Source organism: Marmota monax, unplaced genomic scaffold (genome assembly GCF_021218885.2).
Source record: "Marmota monax isolate L192 unplaced genomic scaffold, Marmota_monax_Labrador192_F-V1.1 WCK01_AAM20220418_F8-fsc00059, whole genome shotgun sequence".
Taxonomy (NCBI): Eukaryota; Metazoa; Chordata; class Mammalia; order Rodentia; family Sciuridae; genus Marmota; species Marmota monax.
Window position 1 is genome coordinate 10,793,526 of NW_026693595.1, and position 19,417 is coordinate 10,812,942.

General features: G+C 39.1%; 1 protein-coding gene across 4 annotated transcripts in view; it reads left to right on the top strand.

Moving 5' to 3' along the window:
* The window catches only part of Vldlr (very low density lipoprotein receptor), a 33,107-nt gene extending 13,690 nt beyond the window's left edge, over positions 1–19,417 (top strand). The window contains exons 3-19 of one of the 4 annotated variants that reach the window (XM_046459459.2): positions 4,139–4,261; positions 5,594–5,716; positions 7,408–7,779; positions 7,882–8,004; positions 8,089–8,211; positions 8,889–9,008; positions 9,112–9,237; positions 9,731–9,902; positions 10,527–10,745; positions 11,653–11,771; positions 13,187–13,326; positions 13,651–13,792; positions 15,025–15,171; positions 16,022–16,105; positions 16,484–16,564; positions 17,396–17,565; positions 18,769–19,417. In XM_046459459.2, the coding sequence (XP_046315415.1) occupies positions 4,139–4,261; positions 5,594–5,716; positions 7,408–7,779; positions 7,882–8,004; positions 8,089–8,211; positions 8,889–9,008; positions 9,112–9,237; positions 9,731–9,902; positions 10,527–10,745; positions 11,653–11,771; positions 13,187–13,326; positions 13,651–13,792; positions 15,025–15,171; positions 16,022–16,105; positions 16,484–16,564; positions 17,396–17,565; positions 18,769–18,804 (2,420 nt within the window). In that variant the 3' untranslated portion in view covers positions 18,805–19,417. The remainder of the gene's footprint in view (positions 1–4,138; positions 4,262–5,593; positions 5,717–7,407; positions 7,780–7,881; positions 8,005–8,088; positions 8,212–8,888; positions 9,009–9,111; positions 9,238–9,730; positions 9,903–10,526; positions 10,746–11,652; positions 11,772–13,186; positions 13,327–13,650; positions 13,793–15,024; positions 15,172–16,021; positions 16,106–16,483; positions 16,565–17,395; positions 17,566–18,768) is intronic. The other 3 variants (XM_058584032.1, XM_046459460.2, XM_058584033.1) reach the window with 3 other exon arrangements.

Here is a 19,417-nt window from a genome sequence, read left to right on the forward strand (position 1 = left end):
TAACATCATACCATTGATCAGTATCCAAAGATCATTGCGAAAAATGCTTGTGTGTGCGGTCTACATGACTTCACGTCAAACAGAACATCTGAGAGCTACATATCAAGGTCACATTTAGGTACCTAAAGTACATGGCTGAAGTTTCCTTTTTGAACCCTTTCTTTTGTGTTGTAAAAATCTTGAAGCAGTTTTGTGTGCAAATATTGGTTACTACCATTGTCATTTACCTTTTAAGAGATACTGTATACAGTTGTTTATTATGCACACCAGAAACACAGAAGAAAAACAGAAGCTAAGCAAGGGTCTTCAATTGCCATCTTGTAATGCTCTTACCTTCTTCTTCATGCAACATTACTAAAATGTTATAAACATTGTCTTATGCTTGCTCTTTCTGATGCAATATCATGGGTGTTTTCATGCCTGTGTGCAGATTAGCAGCTCTTTTGAAAGCATAGAAAGTCCATTCTGCAATCTTGGATAAAAAAATTATCTCCAGTCTCATGACCAAGAATAGTTCTCTTGTGCTACACTTTTCCATCATTTGCATTTAACACTAAGATTTTAATCTATTCCACAAAACATTAAGTTCCATGCTATTTCTAGGTTACCTAGGTAATACAGTTCTCAACAAATATCTCATGAGAAAGACCTCATTCTTTTCAACTGTTCTTTTGATCTAAGGAGCAATTCTTCCCTTATTCTAATTGTATATTGGGCAAAACCCATTGCTTTTTCTTAAAAAGTAATTAATTTCTTCATGTTGTAGAAGTCTTCTTTTATCATCTGACTCAGTAGAATCCAGCCTGGGCCATTTTAGGATAATTATTGTTTTTTTCCTAAAATACCCTCTACTAGCCATACTAGGAGGATTTGGGTCAAGGAAGAAGGTAGATGAACAGTACAGTGAATCAAGATCATTTGAAGTAGGAGAACTTAAATATATTACAGAATCTGTTGCTGTTTCACAGATGTAAAGAAGAGAAAGAAAGTGGAAACTTCGCTCAGGAAGCTCTGATTGCTTATTCCAAAATGTTTCCTGATGTAAGGAAAAAGCGACATAATTACTTAAAATTTCCAAAGTCACCTCCTGATTCTCCTGTCTAACCTTTTGATAGGGAACTTGATTACAATTTCAGCAGAGCTCTTTCTTTCAAGCATGACAACTAGCATATTTAGTCAACTTGAGTTTAGACTCCATGAGTTATGTGCTTCTATTGGCCCCAGTAACTCATTTTCTTTAAATGTTAGGCTGAGCTGGTAAATCAGTAACTGAGACACCCTAAGTACGTAACTGCTGGTTCACCTCCCTGGTGGCACATTGACATTTCCATCCATATCTCAAGGTCCAGTTCAAATGTCTTCTTTTTTCTTTTCCTTTTTTAAAATTAGTATTACATTTAGGCATGAACTCGGGGGTATTCTGTCACTAAGGTTCATTTTTAAATTTTTTTTTTTAAATTTTGAGACTAGGGTCTTATTACTGTCTGAGACTGACCTCAAACTTGGATCCTCCAACCTTAGCCTCCTAAGTTACTAGAGTCACATGCATGTGCCACTATGCCCAGCTTTGAATATCTTTTCTTTATTCCACATCCCTGGCCAGGGTTTGCTCAGATGGAGAGAGATGAACTCTTCAACAGTTTGTTCGTCCCTATGTATCTTTGTGTGACACTTTGTTCCACAGCCAGTCTTTCATATTGTCATGACATTTTCTACTTCTTGAAATCATGTCCTCTCTTTATGGCCATTCCCCTACTGCCTCTTTTGCAAATTCTGAAATATATCATAGGTTGAATTATACCAATTAACCCTGCTGACTCTGGGTTCTTCCCAAACTGCAGAGAATGTGGGCCTCAGAGAGCACTGAATGTGTTAACACTGGGGCTTCTCTGTGAAGGTGATTTTAGAAATAGGTGTGAATCTAAGCTAATATGGCTTTTCTTATTTCCATAGCTACTTAACTCAAGGAGATGAATAATCCTTTTTGGATTACTATAATTCTTCAACCCATCTTGAGTGTTAGAAATTGACTATAGTCACTATAGCCCCACTTCACAATATCTTAGGCTTAACTAGAGTGGCCCCAGGGTAAGCCCTAAATACTGAGACCTTTACATTGCTTAAGCCCCTGTCTTGAAGTGGTCCCTTTCCAACTTTTGGCAAATTGTGGTCTTTTAGTTGATTCACAAGCATAGTATACTTATTAGAGAAGAATGTTTTAAAATGGAAATTCAGGCCAGGTATAGTGGCATACACCTGTAATCCCAGCAGCTCAGAAGGCTGAGGCAGGAGAATCGCAAGTTCAAAGCCAACCTTAGTAACTTAATGAGGCCCTAAGCAACTTAGTGAGACTCTATCTCAAAATAGATAAATAAATAAATAAGGGCTGGGGATGTGGCTCAGTGGTTAAGCACCTCTAGGTTCCATTCCTGGTAGTCCTCCCCCAACCCACCCCCCCCCCAAAAAAAAGGAAACTCAAGTAGAAAGTATAGGAACTTAGGCAAGGAAAGAATATAGCCTAAGAAAGAAAAGCTGTGGGCATCCTGTCTGGCTACTTTATCAAGACAGTTTCATACTTTGTGGCTCATTTGTGTTTGGGTGACCAAGCTACCTGGTTTGCTTAGGATAGTCTTTCATGCTTATTTTCCTGACATAATTAACAGTGACCCCTTGAACAGTGAACTGCATTATAATCCTAAGCATAGAGGAAGGACCTGCCCTAGGAAGAATTAATAGGACTGACCCCTTGCCTTGGGCTATTTTGACACCAGCAGTAAACTATGGGAATTAGCTCTGGCAGCTTCAATGACTTTTAGCAGGTTGATGTGACACCACCCCTTGACAGGGAAGGTGAAAATATCTTCTCCCTTGAATTTTAAATAGCTCTTGTCATAGTTCCCTTTAAATTTTCTCCCTTTTCTATTGGATGAGTTCCTTGTCCCCTATATACCAAAAAGGGTGACAGTATTCAACACTGGGGCTTCACCTTCTATCCACACACTAAAACATGTTTTATGAAGAGATGCCCTAGACCAGTGTCTTAGCTATAAGAAAAATACCATAGGCTGTGTGGCATAGACAAAAGAAACATATTTCTCACAGTTGTGCAGCCTGTGAAGCTCAGGGTCAAGGTCCTGGCAGATCTAGTATCTGGTAAGGACTCTTGTCCTTATTTGTGGTGTGAAACTCCTCCGAAACTCATGCTGAAATTTTATTTCCAGTGTAATCGTGCTGAGATGTGGTGGGACATTTAAGAAGTGACTTAGGTCATTAAGAGAAAACAGAGCCTTTCTCCCTGGACTGGGTTAGTTACTGAGAGAGCAGATTGTTACAAACAAGGATGCCCCTTGTATTTTGCCTTTTCCACATACATCCACTTGTCCTTCCATGTTTCTACTGAGGCCCTGACCAGAAGCTGGGCAGATACTGGTGCCATGTTCTTGGACTGCCACCTTCCAGCCAAAATATATTTCTTTCCTTTACAAACTACCTAGTGTCAGGTATCCCGTTATAGCAAAAGAAAGTGGGCTTGAACCAAGACACTTATGCAGTACACAAATGATTTGGAAGAAATTCATGAAGAGAATACAAATATTAGTTAATCTAAGCATTCCAAACAGGCAGGAAGTTCATTGTAAGGTGTCCCTGGCCTGAAAGACAATGAACAAAGTTTGTCTTTCCTTGAATTTGGTATCATCCAAGTTTCTCAAATGAACACCTTCATCTGAAAAAATATATTATGAGTCTTCCAAAGTTGTCTGAATGTTGGCAATTGAGCATCCATCAACTCAGATTAACTTTTTTTTTTAATTTTATTTTTTTTTATTTTTAATTTTTTATTGTGGGTTGTTCAAATCATTACAAATTTCTTGACATATCATATTCCACACTTTGATTCAAGTGGGTTATGAACTCCCACCTTCACCCCATACACAGATTGCAGAATCACATCAGTTACACATCCATTGATTTACATATTGCCATACTAGTGTCTGTTGTGCTCCGCTGCCTTTCCCATCCTCCACCCTCCTCAGATTAACTTTTAAAGGAAATATATCAAAATGTAATTGGGGCTCTAAGATAGGATCGGGGTCTTGGGTGAGTGGCTTCAACTTTAACTTGTGAATGAACTTTGCAGTGAAGAAGACATGTGCAGAGTCTGACTTTGTGTGCAACAATGGCCAGTGTGTTCCCAACCGGTGGCAGTGTGATGGGGATCCAGACTGTGAAGATGGTTCTGACGAAAGCCCAGAACAGTGCCGTGAGTGTGACTTGCTTCAGATTTAAACTCTTCCAAGATGTTTTGTGTTTCATAATTTTTTAAAAAAAAATGCTTAATCTACTACTTGGTATTCATTTTCCTTTGCCTGCCTTAAAGTTTAGGTCAATTGACTCCAAGGTCATTGAAGTTATTAACAGTTGATCAGTCTCCTGTAAAGAACAAGACTGACATTCTCTTGGGTAGCTTCACTCTTGAACACTTAAGATGGAAGCCAGCAGATTTGATTAAGAACTCCTTGACTAGGTGCATAGATTTTCAAATGCTTGATAATAATGACTCTGAGCAGATGGTACTTTGGTCCTGGAAGCTAAGTCAAGACGTGAGGGTTCCCTGTGGGCCAAGCTTTTAGATGCACAGCTTTTCATATTATGAAAGAAAAGCTGTTACTGAAGGGGCAAGGTGACTAGCAATCCGGTGATTTCATGACTTTTAACAAACTTGTCACTTGTAGTTGCTAAGCAGGGACCTTATAGCTTGTTCTTAAAGAAACATCATAGACATGCAAATGTACATCTTTGTCTGTAGGCTGATATTCAGGGGAAAGTCTAAGACCATAGAGGATGATGGTTTGTGATCATATAATTGGCATTGTTTGAATGTCAAGGTAAAGAAAGTCTTAGAATTCATGTAAGGCAGAGATCTGCAGACACAGAAAAAGGAAGGATCAACATGAACAAAATTTAGGTCCAGAATATGATGATGGGGGAAAAAAAAAACAACTTATGCTGAGACTCACAATTTTTTAGGCATGAAGCGAGGAGAATGATTATGATATTAGTTAAAGCAGATGAGTTCAAGACAGGCTTTACAAAGATTCAGCCTCAAATGTTAGTGAAGGACAACCTGGTAAAGTCAAGAATTAGGGCTTATTCCTACTTTGCAAGATGTAGATCCAATGGATACTGTGATGGAGGCTTATCAGGGAGCCTAGGCCATGGACGGTTTCATAGGTATTAGCCCATCTGGCCTTTGATGAAGTGGGGTTAGGTGACAGTATCTGTATGCCCACTTCATATCCAGGAGATAAATATGGCCTAGGAACAGGCCAGCCAATCAACCTAACCATGCCAAGTAAAACAAAATCCAGAATTGAGCACACCATGGAGCCTTGAAGGAGTGACATGGTCAAGGTTCTCAGGTGCACTGCCAGGTGGCATTGGTTGGCACGGCTTCTAAGGAATAGAGCTGGCGAAGGATCTGCCCAGTGTGCCAGGCCACCAAGGTACAGGTGTTACACTTCCAGGCAGTGCAGGAGCACAGCTTTGCACTGATCGGTTTTGAGGCTCTTTTGAGACTGTATATCATCAACAGATATGAGAACATGCCGCATAAATGAAATCAGCTGTGGCGCCCGTTCTACTCAGTGTATCCCAGTGTCCTGGAGATGTGATGGTGAAAATGATTGTGACAGTGGAGAAGATGAAGAAAACTGTGGTAAGAAGATCAGTGTGCAGTGGCATATCCCAAAGACCCTTTTCCTCAAAGAAGGGTGGGCAAGGGAAGTGAAATTAAGCATGAAGACTTACATTGACTCACTTTTCAGTGACTTCACTATCTGCTCAATCCTTGTCTTTCATAACTGCCCTAAAATTCTGAAAGCCATTCTCATGGTAACTAGCTATCGTGTGGTATTTCTTTTAGGAAAATAGAAATAAGAAGGTAACAGGGCATTTATATGTAGCAGTAGCTCAGGGAAGCAGCAATCATGTGAGCTTTTGGCTCTGTTATAGTAATTCATAGACCTTCCTCACTTTGGCTCAATAAAACTGTAAGGTGAGTAGGGTCAGCAAACACATTCATAGGTCTTAACTAGATTGGCTTATTGGAATTAAAAAAAATTCCTTGAGTATTATACAAGCATTTTTTATCCCCAGGCTAGATTCTGTTACAATTTTTCCCAAAGTTAAGGTGGCAGAGAGGCATAAATTAACATTTTTGCTAGGAAATTCCTGAAGAAAATTCCACCCAATCCTTATCTCCTGTCACAGTTCCTATCTCTGAAAGCTATCTCTTTTTCCTATTCTTTCATGTTTCAGTTCTTGGAAAATCTATAAAATACTACATGTTACAGGTGAGGCCCTGGGAAAATCTCTAGGTTGAACAAACATTGCTTTGAGTGTTCTTTCAACCTACCGCCCTTTTTACATGGCCTCTAAGACCTACAGCTCCTGAGTCTGATGAGTGTGGCCTACTGATGCAGTACTAGACCAGGGAGTATACAGGCCCTGGCAGTTGAAATGCCAGACCTGCATGGAGAAGTCACCTCCTGAGGTCAATGCCACTGCACCTAGTCCAATGAGTTTTAGTGTTCAATCCTAGAATTCAGAGCTTTATACACTGGTAAGCCCTGGAGCTGCCAAGTGTTTCCCTCACAAATTGAGACATTGCTTCCCAAGAGAGTCGTGGTCTCCATTCCAATCACCACCAAATTGTGACCTTTATCTGTTTGGCAGGAATTTTAAGTCAAAGTACAAACTGGCTAATATGATTAGCTTATCATTATTAGCATACCTTGTTGCCAGATTGTGTTTCTAGCCATAGCAATGACTTTTAAAAATTGAAAGTGTTTAAGCTTTATTATTGTTGATCCTCATTTAAAGGACCAAAAAAAAAAAAGAAGAAGAAGAAACAATGTATAGTGGTGTATGGCTTACTTCTTTTTGGTGATAATGTCTTAATGCTTACTGTATTGTGTTACCTGTTTACATAATGCATGCTGTGTAACCTGGCCCTGACATGCATTATAATTTAATTTAGGTGTAATTTAATCTCTGCCTTCCAAAATGAAATCTCTTACAACAGTTTAAATTTTTGATCCCTGTCCCACTAAGAGTCAATTGTGGTTCTCATGTCAAAAATAATTTCTAGTCTTCAACTATTTTCTTGGTCCTTTATTTCTGTTCTTAACTTATTCATAGTATGCCTGAATACTTTTTTTAACATGGTGAGACTGTTTCTTCAAACTTTAAGAACTTATTCTTAATATAACTCAGCTATAGCTTTTAAGTTAAGCTTGGAAGCTAAAATTAATGATCAAAAATCAATATAGTTGCTTTTTTGGATAAGAGTCTTGTCAAAAGAGCAATGCTGAAGTGCTTTCAATGGGGCATCTCCTCTCTTATTAGGCAACATAACATGTAGCCCAGATGAGTTCACTTGCTCCAGTGGTCGCTGCATCTCCAGGAACTTTGTGTGCAATGGCCAGGATGACTGTAATGATGGCAGCGATGAGCTGGACTGTGCCCCACCTACCTGCGGTGCCCATGAGTTCCAGTGCAGCACCTCCTCCTGCATCCCCATTAGCTGGGTATGTGATGATGATGCAGACTGTTCGGACCAGTCAGATGAGTCCCTTGAGCAGTGTGGCCGCCAGCCTGTTATACACACCAAGTGCCCGGCCAGCGAGATCCAATGTGGCTCTGGCGAGTGCATCCACAAGAAATGGCGATGTGATGGGGACCCCGACTGCAAAGATGGTAGTGATGAGGTCAACTGTCGTAAGTAGCTTTCTTATCTGCAGGGCATGGTCAGTTTTCTTCCATATATCAACTGGGGATAGTTTGACCAGCTTCATTCCTTTGTGTTTCCTCCTTTTGTAGCTTCTCGAACCTGCAGACCTGACCAATTTGAATGTGAGGATGGCGGCTGTATCCATGGCAGCAGGCAGTGTAATGGCATCCGAGACTGTGTTGATGGTTCTGATGAAGTCAACTGCAAAAATGGTAAGGGTTTTGGGGGGTTGGTTAGGCAAGGGATTGCTTAGCTTAGATCCACTAATGGAACCTCTCTTCTGTTTCTTGTTGTAGTCAATCAGTGCTTGGGCCCTGGAAAATTCAAGTGCAGAAGTGGGGAATGTATAGACATCAGCAAAGTGTGTAACCAGGAGCAGGACTGCAGAGACTGGAGTGATGAGCCCCTGAAAGAATGTCGTAAGTGAAGGGGTTGCTCAAGGACAGAGTGGGCAGTTTGATTCAATCCATAGTGCTAATGCTGTTTGGATCCTGCATGATGACTGGTTAAACTTTTAATGAACTATAATTTAATTGAATTGTTAGGCTTGAGGGTTAAGTTTTATGATTTGAAAATCCAGGCAGTGACAGACAAATTTGTAGTTTAGCCCCCTTAAAAATAACTGGGCAGGCACAGTGGCACACACCTGTAATCCCAGTGCTTCAGAGGCCTAGGCAGGAGGATCATGAGTTCAAAGCCAGATTAAGTAACTTAGCAAAACCCTAAGCAACTTAATGAGACCCTGTCTCAAAGTAAAACTAAATAGAAAGGGGAAAGGGCTGGGGATGTGGCTCAGTGGTTAAGTGCCCTTGGTTTCAATCCCCAATACCCCCCCCCCAAAAAAGGATAATTGATGGGCAATAGAGAAACTTGACTAAATACTGTTTAACTGATAACTTGCCAGGGATATTGGGTTGCCATTTCCCTCTATCCACCCTAAGATGCATAACTATAAAACAAATAATTAAATCTTAGAAAAATCATGAGTCTGGTGAAGTCAACTAAACAGTTATCACAAAGCCTGAATTTTAAGTGAGTAGGGTAAATATCAATTGAGAATAAGTTGTCAAGTGACTTTGCTACATTTTTATTTCAGATGTCAATGAATGCTTGGTAAATAATGGTGGATGTTCCCATATCTGCAAAGACCTAGTTATAGGCTACGAATGTGACTGTGCAGCTGGGTTTGAACTGATAGATAGGAAAACCTGTGGAGGTGAGTTGAAGAAGAGATTCTAGTCCCCCGGGGAGATGGGAAAGGGCAGAATACATCTAGCAAGGCATAGGAACAGCAAGACTAATTCTAATTTCCCTCCTAGATATTGATGAATGCCAAAATCCGGGAATCTGCAGTCAAATTTGTATCAACCTAAAAGGCGGTTACAAGTGTGAATGTAGTCGTGGCTATCAAATGGATCTTGCCACTGGCGTGTGCAAGGCAGTAGGTAAATGGACTTGGACTGGTGTTGCTCTGGTACCTTTATAAGTAAGTGCTTATAAAAGGTACAACCAGTGGCTGCAACAGTCACACCAAATACAAAACTGAATAGTACTGGAGAGCAATGCTACTAAACTCCTAGTGCAGTAGGCTAGGTTACATAGCAGACCATCTCCTCACACGTCTGCCTTGGTCATTCCTTTTGCATATGGCATCATGAATTCTTACCATATTTGCTTACTTTCTGCTTCTGAAACTAAGTGCAATTCAAATAAGTAACCTTTCGTTAGCCACCTTGTGTGGAATGCTAAACCCTAGACCGCCTTCCGAAACAGTAGGAAGCACCAGCAGGTCCCCAGGGCAGGAACTTTGGACCAGGGGCTACCGAGGTGTTCAGTATTACAGTTGCTTTGCAATTGCTCCTCTGCTGGGAGGAGGTGAATTAGAAAGACCTTGTCATCTTACAGCAAAATTTAGTCCACCTGACTTGTATCTTTCAGGCAAAGAACCAAGTCTGATCTTCACTAATAGAAGAGACATCAGGAAGATTGGCTTGGAGAGAAAAGAATATATCCAACTTGTTGAACAGCTAAGAAATACTGTAGCTCTTGATGCTGACATTGCTGCTCAGAAACTGTTCTGGGCTGATCTCAGCCAAAAGGCCATCTTCAGGTAACTTTCGGTTCTGTTCCTGGGCTTTGGGCATAAGTCACTGTCACTTGGCCTGTGGGAAGGTTTGGAGGGGTTTCTCTCATCTCTAGCTCCAATCTAGCATCTAATTATCTGGGAGTATTAAATCTAACACTGATTCTTTAGCTATTAAATTATTGTCCATTCTTAATTAGAAACTAATCGTTGTAAGGTAAAAGGTGGCTAAAGCTGTGAAACTGTAGCAGATGACATCTTAATTTCTCATATTTTCTCTCCTTTCTCTATGGTTCATTGAGAACTCAGTTCACTGAGTTCACTGTTACTATAAATAGAAATGATATAGCAGCCTTTTCTTAATGGGATTCTTAGTGGGAACTTAGAAACTCAGATGATGGCTAGTGAAACAAATAGCTTCACTTAGAACTTTTGCACATATATAGAATATGTATCAGTAACTAGATAAACCTACAATGTTACTAATTTAGCATGAGTGAGAAGCATGGTTGAATAATTTGAATGGTAAGCTATGGTGTTACTAGAGTTCTTTCTGAATAAAGTCCTTGACCATTTTATAAGCAGAAAGCCCATTCTCCAGGCTCTAATGGTGTCAAACTCTTAAATTTCTTGTGACCTATTCTGTTTCAGTGCCTCAATTGATGACAAGGTTGGTAGACATGTTAAAATGATCGACAATGTCTATAATCCTGCAGCCATTGCTGTTGATTGGGTGTACAAGACCATCTACTGGACTGATGCGGCTTCTAAGACTATTTCAGTAGCTACCCTAGACGGAACCAAGAGGAAGTTCCTGTTTAACTCCGACTTACGAGAACCTGCCTCCATAGCCGTCGACCCATTGTCTGGGTTCGTATTCTATGTTTGCCATTGTCAGTCTTTTGGATGCTATCTGCTTAGATCAGGAACTTTCCTCATACATCCCAAGATTAATCAGAAACAAAGAATTTTCCAGTTCAAGGTGTCCGAGGTGCCACGGTGGAGCAACCTTGGGATGGCCCCTCTATATGGCACGTCCTTTCTTTCTGGCTCCTGTACATGTGACTGTTGGGTGGCCTTAGGGGAAACTGTACTTCTGGTTTTGACTACAGAACAAGCTCTGACTTAAACCTTATGCCCCCCCAGCTTCTATACTCCTCCTCCTCCTCCTCCTCATCATCATCATCATCATCATCATCATCATCATTGTCTGAAAACTTTGCTGGGTTAGTTCTAAGTTATTGAACTTAAATACTAGCATGAAATGCTGGGATTTTAAACCATAGTCCCTGAAGGCTTCCAAAGTGCAAGTTGTTTAAAAGTTCAATTGAAACAAATGCCTCTCTAGAAACATATTGCTGAGGGGTTTCCTTAAATTGCCACTAAGTCACATAGACAGGTAGCTTAGGAAGTTAACTAAAGTAATCACAATTACTCCTTACTAAGTATCATTAGAACATAATCAGCCAGCCCCTACTATAAAACTTAAGGGTATTCTTTTACTCCTCTGAGATAATTCAGTGTTTTAAAAGGAAATACATAGCCTTGACTTTGGACTGAAACTCAAATGTCAGAGTGATACCGATTACCACAGTTACTAATGAGCTTGTAGATTCTTAGGGTGAAATTTGATTTACCCAGAATATAAATTAAATCCTTAAGTCTCACTATTTGTCTCTAAAGAATCAATCCCCAGAGTTTTCTATTTCTTTTGTTTCAAGATACCACTATATTCCTTCTCACTACTGAGACATAATTCTGATCTCCCTCTTCCCAGCTTTGTTTACTGGTCAGATTGGGGAGAACCAGCTAAGATAGAAAAAGCAGGAATGAATGGATTTGACCGACGTCCGCTGGTGACAGCCGATATCCAGTGGCCCAATGGGATTACGCTTGGTGTGTATGTCCTTCCTCCTCACCCACCAAATTTAACTCTCTTCATAGCATTTTCACTTATCTCCATAGTAAATTCTGGATTACAGCAGATGACTTTTCTAGTTTCCTCTATAGAGGGAACTTAGATGAGAGTACTTGAACAACACAAATGGAATGGTAGACTTAACAAAATAATAATGCTGTTCATTTGGCCTAACATGAAACATGATTTCAGGGAATCTTGCTTTTGGAGATTCTTCTATTGAATATGATGGGCACAGGTGCCTTGGCATTTCTAGAATCACAGGCTTGTAACAGTTTTCTTCTGGTTCATTAAAGAAGAACTATAAAATTCTAACCTCTTTTCTTTTACACTTTTATTTGAATATAAAATGACAGAAAGTGTGACATTCAGAAGTTGCTGTCAGAGACAAATTTATGAGATTTTTGTGGAATAATGGTTACTTTGGTAGAACTGTGTTAGATTTTTGGATTTTTACAAGTTTATTGACTGATAGTTGCTGGTTTCCTTAATTCTAAATGTGTCATTTTCATTCATTGGTAAACTTTAAAAAACATGGTCATTGTAGAAAGTTATAATTAAGTCAATTGAATAGACTTTAAATTGCTAGTTTTCATACTTTACCTTGAGACAACAATCCTTATTTTTAGGAGTAAATACATTTTTTAATCATGCTATTCTTTGGTCAACCATGAGCTAAATTCCAAGACAAGGTATCCATATGTTTACCACTTTTTGACTTTGAAGATGAAATTCTGTTAATAAACAGGATGTCAATTGGTTTTGCTAACTGACTATTTGGATATTCAAATTTGGATTAGTGGTAATACAGAAATATTTAAGTCTCAGAATAACAGATATAATACAGATGTGAAATGAAAAAGAATATATAAGAAGGCATATGTAGAAATAAGTATGTGCATTATTTTTCATGCATATTTTCATTATATCCAAATTAAAATACATTACATCTATGTATGTGTATATATATATATATATATATATATATATGTGTGTGTGTGTGTGTGTGTGTAAAATATAGGTGTATATGTATATATTATATATGTTTATATATATATTTAATATGTATTTATAATATATATTCATTTAGCTTCAATATTCTTAGGCTGTCATAATAGTGAAACAACATGAGTATTAGGTAGCTTAAACAACAATAACAAAAAATATCATGTAACATTTCTTAAGTCAGTTACTTTGAGAGTCTTCATTTGTCCCCCCAAATGAATCTAAATACAGATTCTGTATGCTTCTTCATAAGCTTTTGGGGAACCATTAAGAAAAGAACCCCTGCTGGAGAAGGAACCATGAAAGTAGAATATTAGATTCCTCAGATATTTTAATTGTAAGCCAGGGCAATAATTATGTATCATATGGTGTCAATCTTTCTACCTAGATCTTATAAAAAGCCGCCTCTATTGGCTTGATTCCAAGTTGCACATGTTGTCCAGTGTGGATTTGAATGGCCAAGACCGGAGGATAGTACTGAAGTCTCTGGAGTTCCTGGCTCATCCTCTTGCACTAACAATATTTGAGGTAAGCTATGTGTCTCACATTTGAGTTTCCACCTTTGAGTCACTATAGCACTTGGATGAGAAAAAACAAGGATGGGGAAGGACAGGAGAGTATAGGACATCTTGAAAAATTGCTTTCATTTAAAAGCTGGTACAAATTAGAAACTAATTCCTCAAAGCACTTCAAGAAACCTGAACTTGCTTCTCTTACAGTTTTACATCTAATGTCCCAGAGCAGCATTCAATAACCTTAGTCCATTAGATAGCCAGTAAATAATGATGACCCTAAATAATTGACTTCTATTAATCCTGGGTGTGCATGCTAATTGTTGGGGCTCTGTTTCAGGATCGCGTCTACTGGATAGATGGGGAAAATGAAGCAGTTTATGGTGCCAATAAATTCACTGGATCAGAGCTGGCTACTCTAGTCAACAACCTTAATGATGCTCAAGACATCATTGTCTATCATGAACTTGTGCAGCCCTCAGGTAACCTAGAGAAACAAGTCCTTAGTGGTCACTTATTGGTCACTTCTGACCCACAACCTACTGGGAGTCAGCAGCTCTTGAGCAACTCTATAACTTTCTATAAAATGAAATGAAAATTTTGCCCTCCTGCACTCTACCTTAGATACCTCACACTTGATATTTCTTCCTTCTTAGGGAAATGGCTTCAGAATGTCACCTCATCTTTCTTTCAACCCTCAGTGTCAGACCTTGTGTTTCTAATTCTTCCATACCCCTTTGGTCCTTCTTGCTAAGCCTGTTGCACCAGTCTCCATAGTAGCTTCTGTGCCACAAACTTTCCCTACTTCTAGTTTTCTGGGGTTTCTTTAACAAAGTACCCCAGATTGGGTTTATTAAACAATAAATTTATTTTCTTACAGTTCTGGAGGTTTAAATCCAAAAATCAAGATGCTAGCATCTTGTTGGTTCCTTTTGAGGGATGTGAGAGGGAGACCTGCCCCAGGTCTTTTTCCTTGGCTTATAGATGGTCATCTTCTCCCCTTCTCTTCACATCATCTTTCCTCTTCACAAGCCTATGTCTCAATTTCCTCTTCTAAGAAGGACACAGTTATATCGAATGAGGGACCACCTGATGACCTCAGCTTGGTTATCTCTGTAAAGGCCTTGCCTCTAAGGTCACATACTCAGGTCCTGGAGGTGAGGATTTCAACATACAAATTTTAGACAGGGATGCAGTTCAACCTATAACACCTACCTTCCTCCTGTGACACATAAGATTGTGCAGATCCTCAAACACATCTGGCCATATTCCATATTTTCTCCTGTTTGAAATGCTCAGCTCATCTATCTAAATGAAAACTCAAACTTTCCTTCCACTGTATAAGAGCAAGTCAAGGTAAAACCAGGAGAACATACTTGGTCTTCTTCTGATATGGACAAATAGTGACATACCTAGCTGGGGACATACCTAGCATGTTCAATGCCAAGGTTCAATTCCCAGCGCTGCAAGACAGACAGACAGTGAGAACTTCATCTCCCTTCCTTGCCTCCTTCCAAGACCTGCCTGTTGAAGACATAAGTCATATTCTGCACTCAAGGAACCTCTTAGAATCTGGTGTCCTTAGAGCATGCTGCCTGTGCCCTGATACTATTCATTTACTGGTCTTGAAGCTTTGACAGAGTAAGCAAGTTTAAGCTCCATGGAGAAAGAAAGCACTTGAATTCCTATTCTAAAGGATTTTATTTTTGACTAGGTAAAAATTGGTGTGAAGAAGATATGGAGAATGGAGGATGTGAATACCTATGCCTGCCAGCACCACAGATTAATGATCACTCTCCAAAGTATACCTGTTCCTGTCCCAATGGCTACAATCTAGAGGAAAATGGACGAGAGTGCCAAAGTAAGGCTTTTTGCATTTTGACCACAAGCAGTACATACAAAAGGAATAAGACACTATCTATAAAAACTGGCCTGGATTTTAAGAATTCTGTTTTACCTAACCCTTGAAATAGATCAGACATGTGCTACTGTTGCATGCCACATGTTCACCTCAGAACTTCAGAACTGACCTGTAACCTATTTCAACATTAGATAAATTTATAGGTGACAAGGTGTCAATGTATCTCATACCAATTTGTGCCAGTTAACACTGTACCAGTACTGAGCTAGTCAACTGGAAGGTAATTAAAGTCTTAATGTTTTCCTCCACAGAAGGCACACTGCAATTATTCTTAAGTAAGTCCATGGTTACAGGAAACCTGTAGCCTCAGTGGGTAACACTGGTTTAAACTCATACTGAACTTGCATGTTAATCCTCTGTTCTTGGTTTTTGATTAAGTAACAAATTAAACTTGCTTGTTGTGAGCAAGGAATATGACGAGGCTTTTATTAGCTTAATTCTGGGTCATGACAGACTTTATTGAGAAAATAGCTGCAGGACCATCTGGTAGGCCTAGTACATCAGAGCATCTTGAGAACACATCTTGCAACTTCCAGGAGCCTGGGTATTACTGACGGGGGTTAAGTGTGGCTGTGCATCTTTTTGAATTGTCGTATTCCATATGCAAACTGTTCTACCCAAAGCTTCATGTACTTCTGTTTTTGCATGAAGGCTACTATTTCTCTCAAGTTGGACACATACATCTATTTCACTTGATGTTACAATAACCTCTTGCATGGCTTGTCTACAGTAAACTGCTAGCCATTTGGGAGCCTGGGCATTACCCAGGTTCTTGGTTTTTGTAATCCAGGTACTTCAACTACTGTGGCTTACAGTGAGACAAAAGATGCCAACACAACAGAAATTCCACCAACGAGTGGACTAGTTCCTGGAGGTATTCGGTTCAGTACTACAAACTGTTAATCTCCACTAACAGCCACACTCTTTATATCCATAGTGTACATAATTAATGCAGCCTTTAACTACTAGTTCTGCCCCTGATTGGTAACCTATATTTAAACTCTAAAGACTTAGAACCTGCATATCCTAGATCTGCCTGACTTAGTAATGCTTCTATTATAGAATTATGAGTGAAATGGCTCCTCCAGCCTGTGACTGAAATACTCCTAGGCCAGAGTTGTTCCTGGTATTCCATTATTTTAGTTACTAAACATTGATTTTAGTTGCAAAGGTATGAGGCTTCTACCTGATGGGTAAATTTCCAAGTCTGAAATCAGACTCTTGTAAACTGATTGATTTTATTCTCCTATAGGGATCAATGTGACCACAGCAGTATCAGAGGTCAGTGTTCCCCCAAAAGGAACATCTGCTGCCTGGGCCATCCTTCCTCTCTGTAAGTAGATTCCCTTCACTTGGAGATCTGATGAACATCTTAGACACCTGATGAACAACAGTGCTCATTTATTTAGAGCCTCCTTCCCATGGCCTCTTAGGTTGCCATAGAATTTGTGACACTGATTTATTCTTACTCTCTTTCCCCACCTGGTACACACAGAGTCCATATTTTCTATACATTGGTTTCCTTAGTACAGTAACAGGAAATGCTGATGTTCAATAATTTCATGAAAGGTGTTTATTGATTTCTACTTTAGAGTTTCTACTTTAGCCTGTTATCCTCATTCACAATAAGTCCCTTTAATAAGAGTTCTGTTCTATTCTCCTTTGAAATATGCATAATGCTTTATGCAGATGAGATGCACAAATGCTTAAATTCTTTCTTCAGGAGAAACCCAGAGAATCCTTAACTACTTTTAGTTTATATTCTATAAGTCCTATGAAGCTGTTATAAGACATATGAATTCTAAGGCACTTTGCATAAATGGCCTCTTTGTCTTAGATTATTGGATTTCAACATTGCCTAACACACCAGAACCCCTGAATAGCTCTCCAGAAGCCTCTGCAATTTTAATTTAGTCTTCCTGGGAGTGGGGCCCAGGACTCTACACTTGCAAGGATGGTTGTGACTAGCTTAGTGTTTAGAATACTACAACCCACTAAGGTGATCTTATTTCAAACCCCTGGCTCATATATATTCCAATTTCTAGTTGTCCCAGTTCCCTAAAACATGAAACTTATTAAAGTTGGTTATCATGGATCCCTGAATATTGCCTTTCCTATGTGTTCTGAAACTAAACCTCATTTAGTCACCCTCTAACTTTTTCAGTGCTATTGGTGATGGCGGCAGTAGGTGGCTACTTGATGTGGAGGAATTGGCAACACAAGAACATGAAAAGCATGAACTTTGATAACCCTGTGTACTTGAAGACCACTGAAGAGGACCTCTCAATAGACATTGGTAGACACAGTGCTTCTGTTGGACACACGTACCCAGCAGTAAGTCAGCTTTGTGTCTTTCTATACCATAGCTTAAAGTGAGACTTTTTTGAAAAGGAGACCAAAACTTGAGCTCAAGCTATCTAGGCTAAGAAGGGCCTTAGGATCATGGAACCACCAAAAATTTCATCCACTACCAGATATCAGACAGACTAGCTTGTAAGTTAATAAGTTAATAAGCATCTCACCCATGCAGGATAGCAAGCAGGTCAACCCAAGGTCATCACTATAATATTTGAGATATTTTTAGTTACAGAAATGACATGTAAATATTAGTATAAACCAAGTAGCTCCTTGCCTACTGGACACCTAAAAGCAAATTAGTAACTCATGCATAGGGATTACCTATAAGGAAAATGACTTGAAGTCAGGGTATTGGGTAAGATTCACTTAGCCAAAATACTACTAGATGGTTTACTTATAAAGTACCCCATTCCACCAAGTATAGCTAGTTTTTCCTTCAGCAGTAGAGTCACTCACTTGTTCTTCAGGTGGAACCCATATCATTATGGGAACTTAGGGAACAGGATGAACAAAACATGTGCTGAGTACTCCCCTCCAAGCTTTCTGGTGAAACAGGTAATGGTCAATTCAGGGCATACATGTGTCTTCTCACACTATTTTCCAAGCATTATTATGACCATTATGTAGAAAAGCCAGAATAAATAATGCTATTTTCACTGTCTACCAAGTATGTATAAGTTGAGTATTCCTTATGCAAAATACTTCAAATCAGAACTGATTTGAATGTTGAGTTTTTTCAGAAATTGGAATATCTTCATATTCATAATGAGATTATGTTGGGGATAGACCCATGTCTGAACTCAAAATCCATTTATATCCCATGTATACCCTATACACATAGCCTGAAAGTAATTTTGTGCAATATTCTTAGCGTGTGTTCATTTTGACTGCAATCCTCTCATGCGAGGTCAGGTGTGGAATTTTCCATTTGCAGTGTTATGTCAGTGCTCACAAAATTCCAGATTTTAGAGCAATTTGAATTTCAAATTTTCAGATTAGGAGTTTAATTCAAGTTAAATGCATGAATGCTACAACTTAATCATGTTTTGTACCTGGCTTTCCTACTAAGAACTTTGGTCTCTGACCAGCCCAAAAACAAAGAAAGCCCGTTTTAAAGACTACAGTTACAACCAGTGAGTAATCACCAAGTTCATTCTAAACATTTTTATTTTTCCACAGATATCAGTTGTAAGCACAGATGATGATCTAGCTTGACTTCTGAGACCAGTCTCAACCTCTAAGGTATAAACCAATAATGCCCCACTTCGGAATGGTAACCAAGCCAGCAGCTGAAGTCTCTCTTCCTCCTGTCTGGAAGATTATCAAGATCTCTTTGCGTGGATCAAGCTTGTGTACTTGACCATTTTTATATGACTTCTGTAAATATTCTTGTCCACATTCTACTTCAGCTTTGGATGTGGTTACCAAGTATCTGTAACCCTTGAATTTCTAGACAGTATTGCCACCTCTGGCCAAATATGCACTTTCCCTAGAAAGCCATATTCCAGCAATGAAACTTGTGCTATAGTGTATACCACCTGTACATACATTGTATAGGCCACCTGTAAATATCCCAGAGAACAATCACTATTCTTAAGCACTTTGAAAATATTTCTATGTAAATTATTGTAAACTTTTTCAATGGTTGGGACAATGGCAATAGGATAAAACGGGTTACTAAGATGAAATTGCCAAAAAATTTGTAAACTAATTTTGTACGTATGAATGAAATCTTTGACCTCAATGGAGGTTTGCAAAGACTGAGTGTTCAAACTACTGTACATTTTTTTTCAAGTGCTAAAAAATTAAACCAAGCAGCTTAACCATG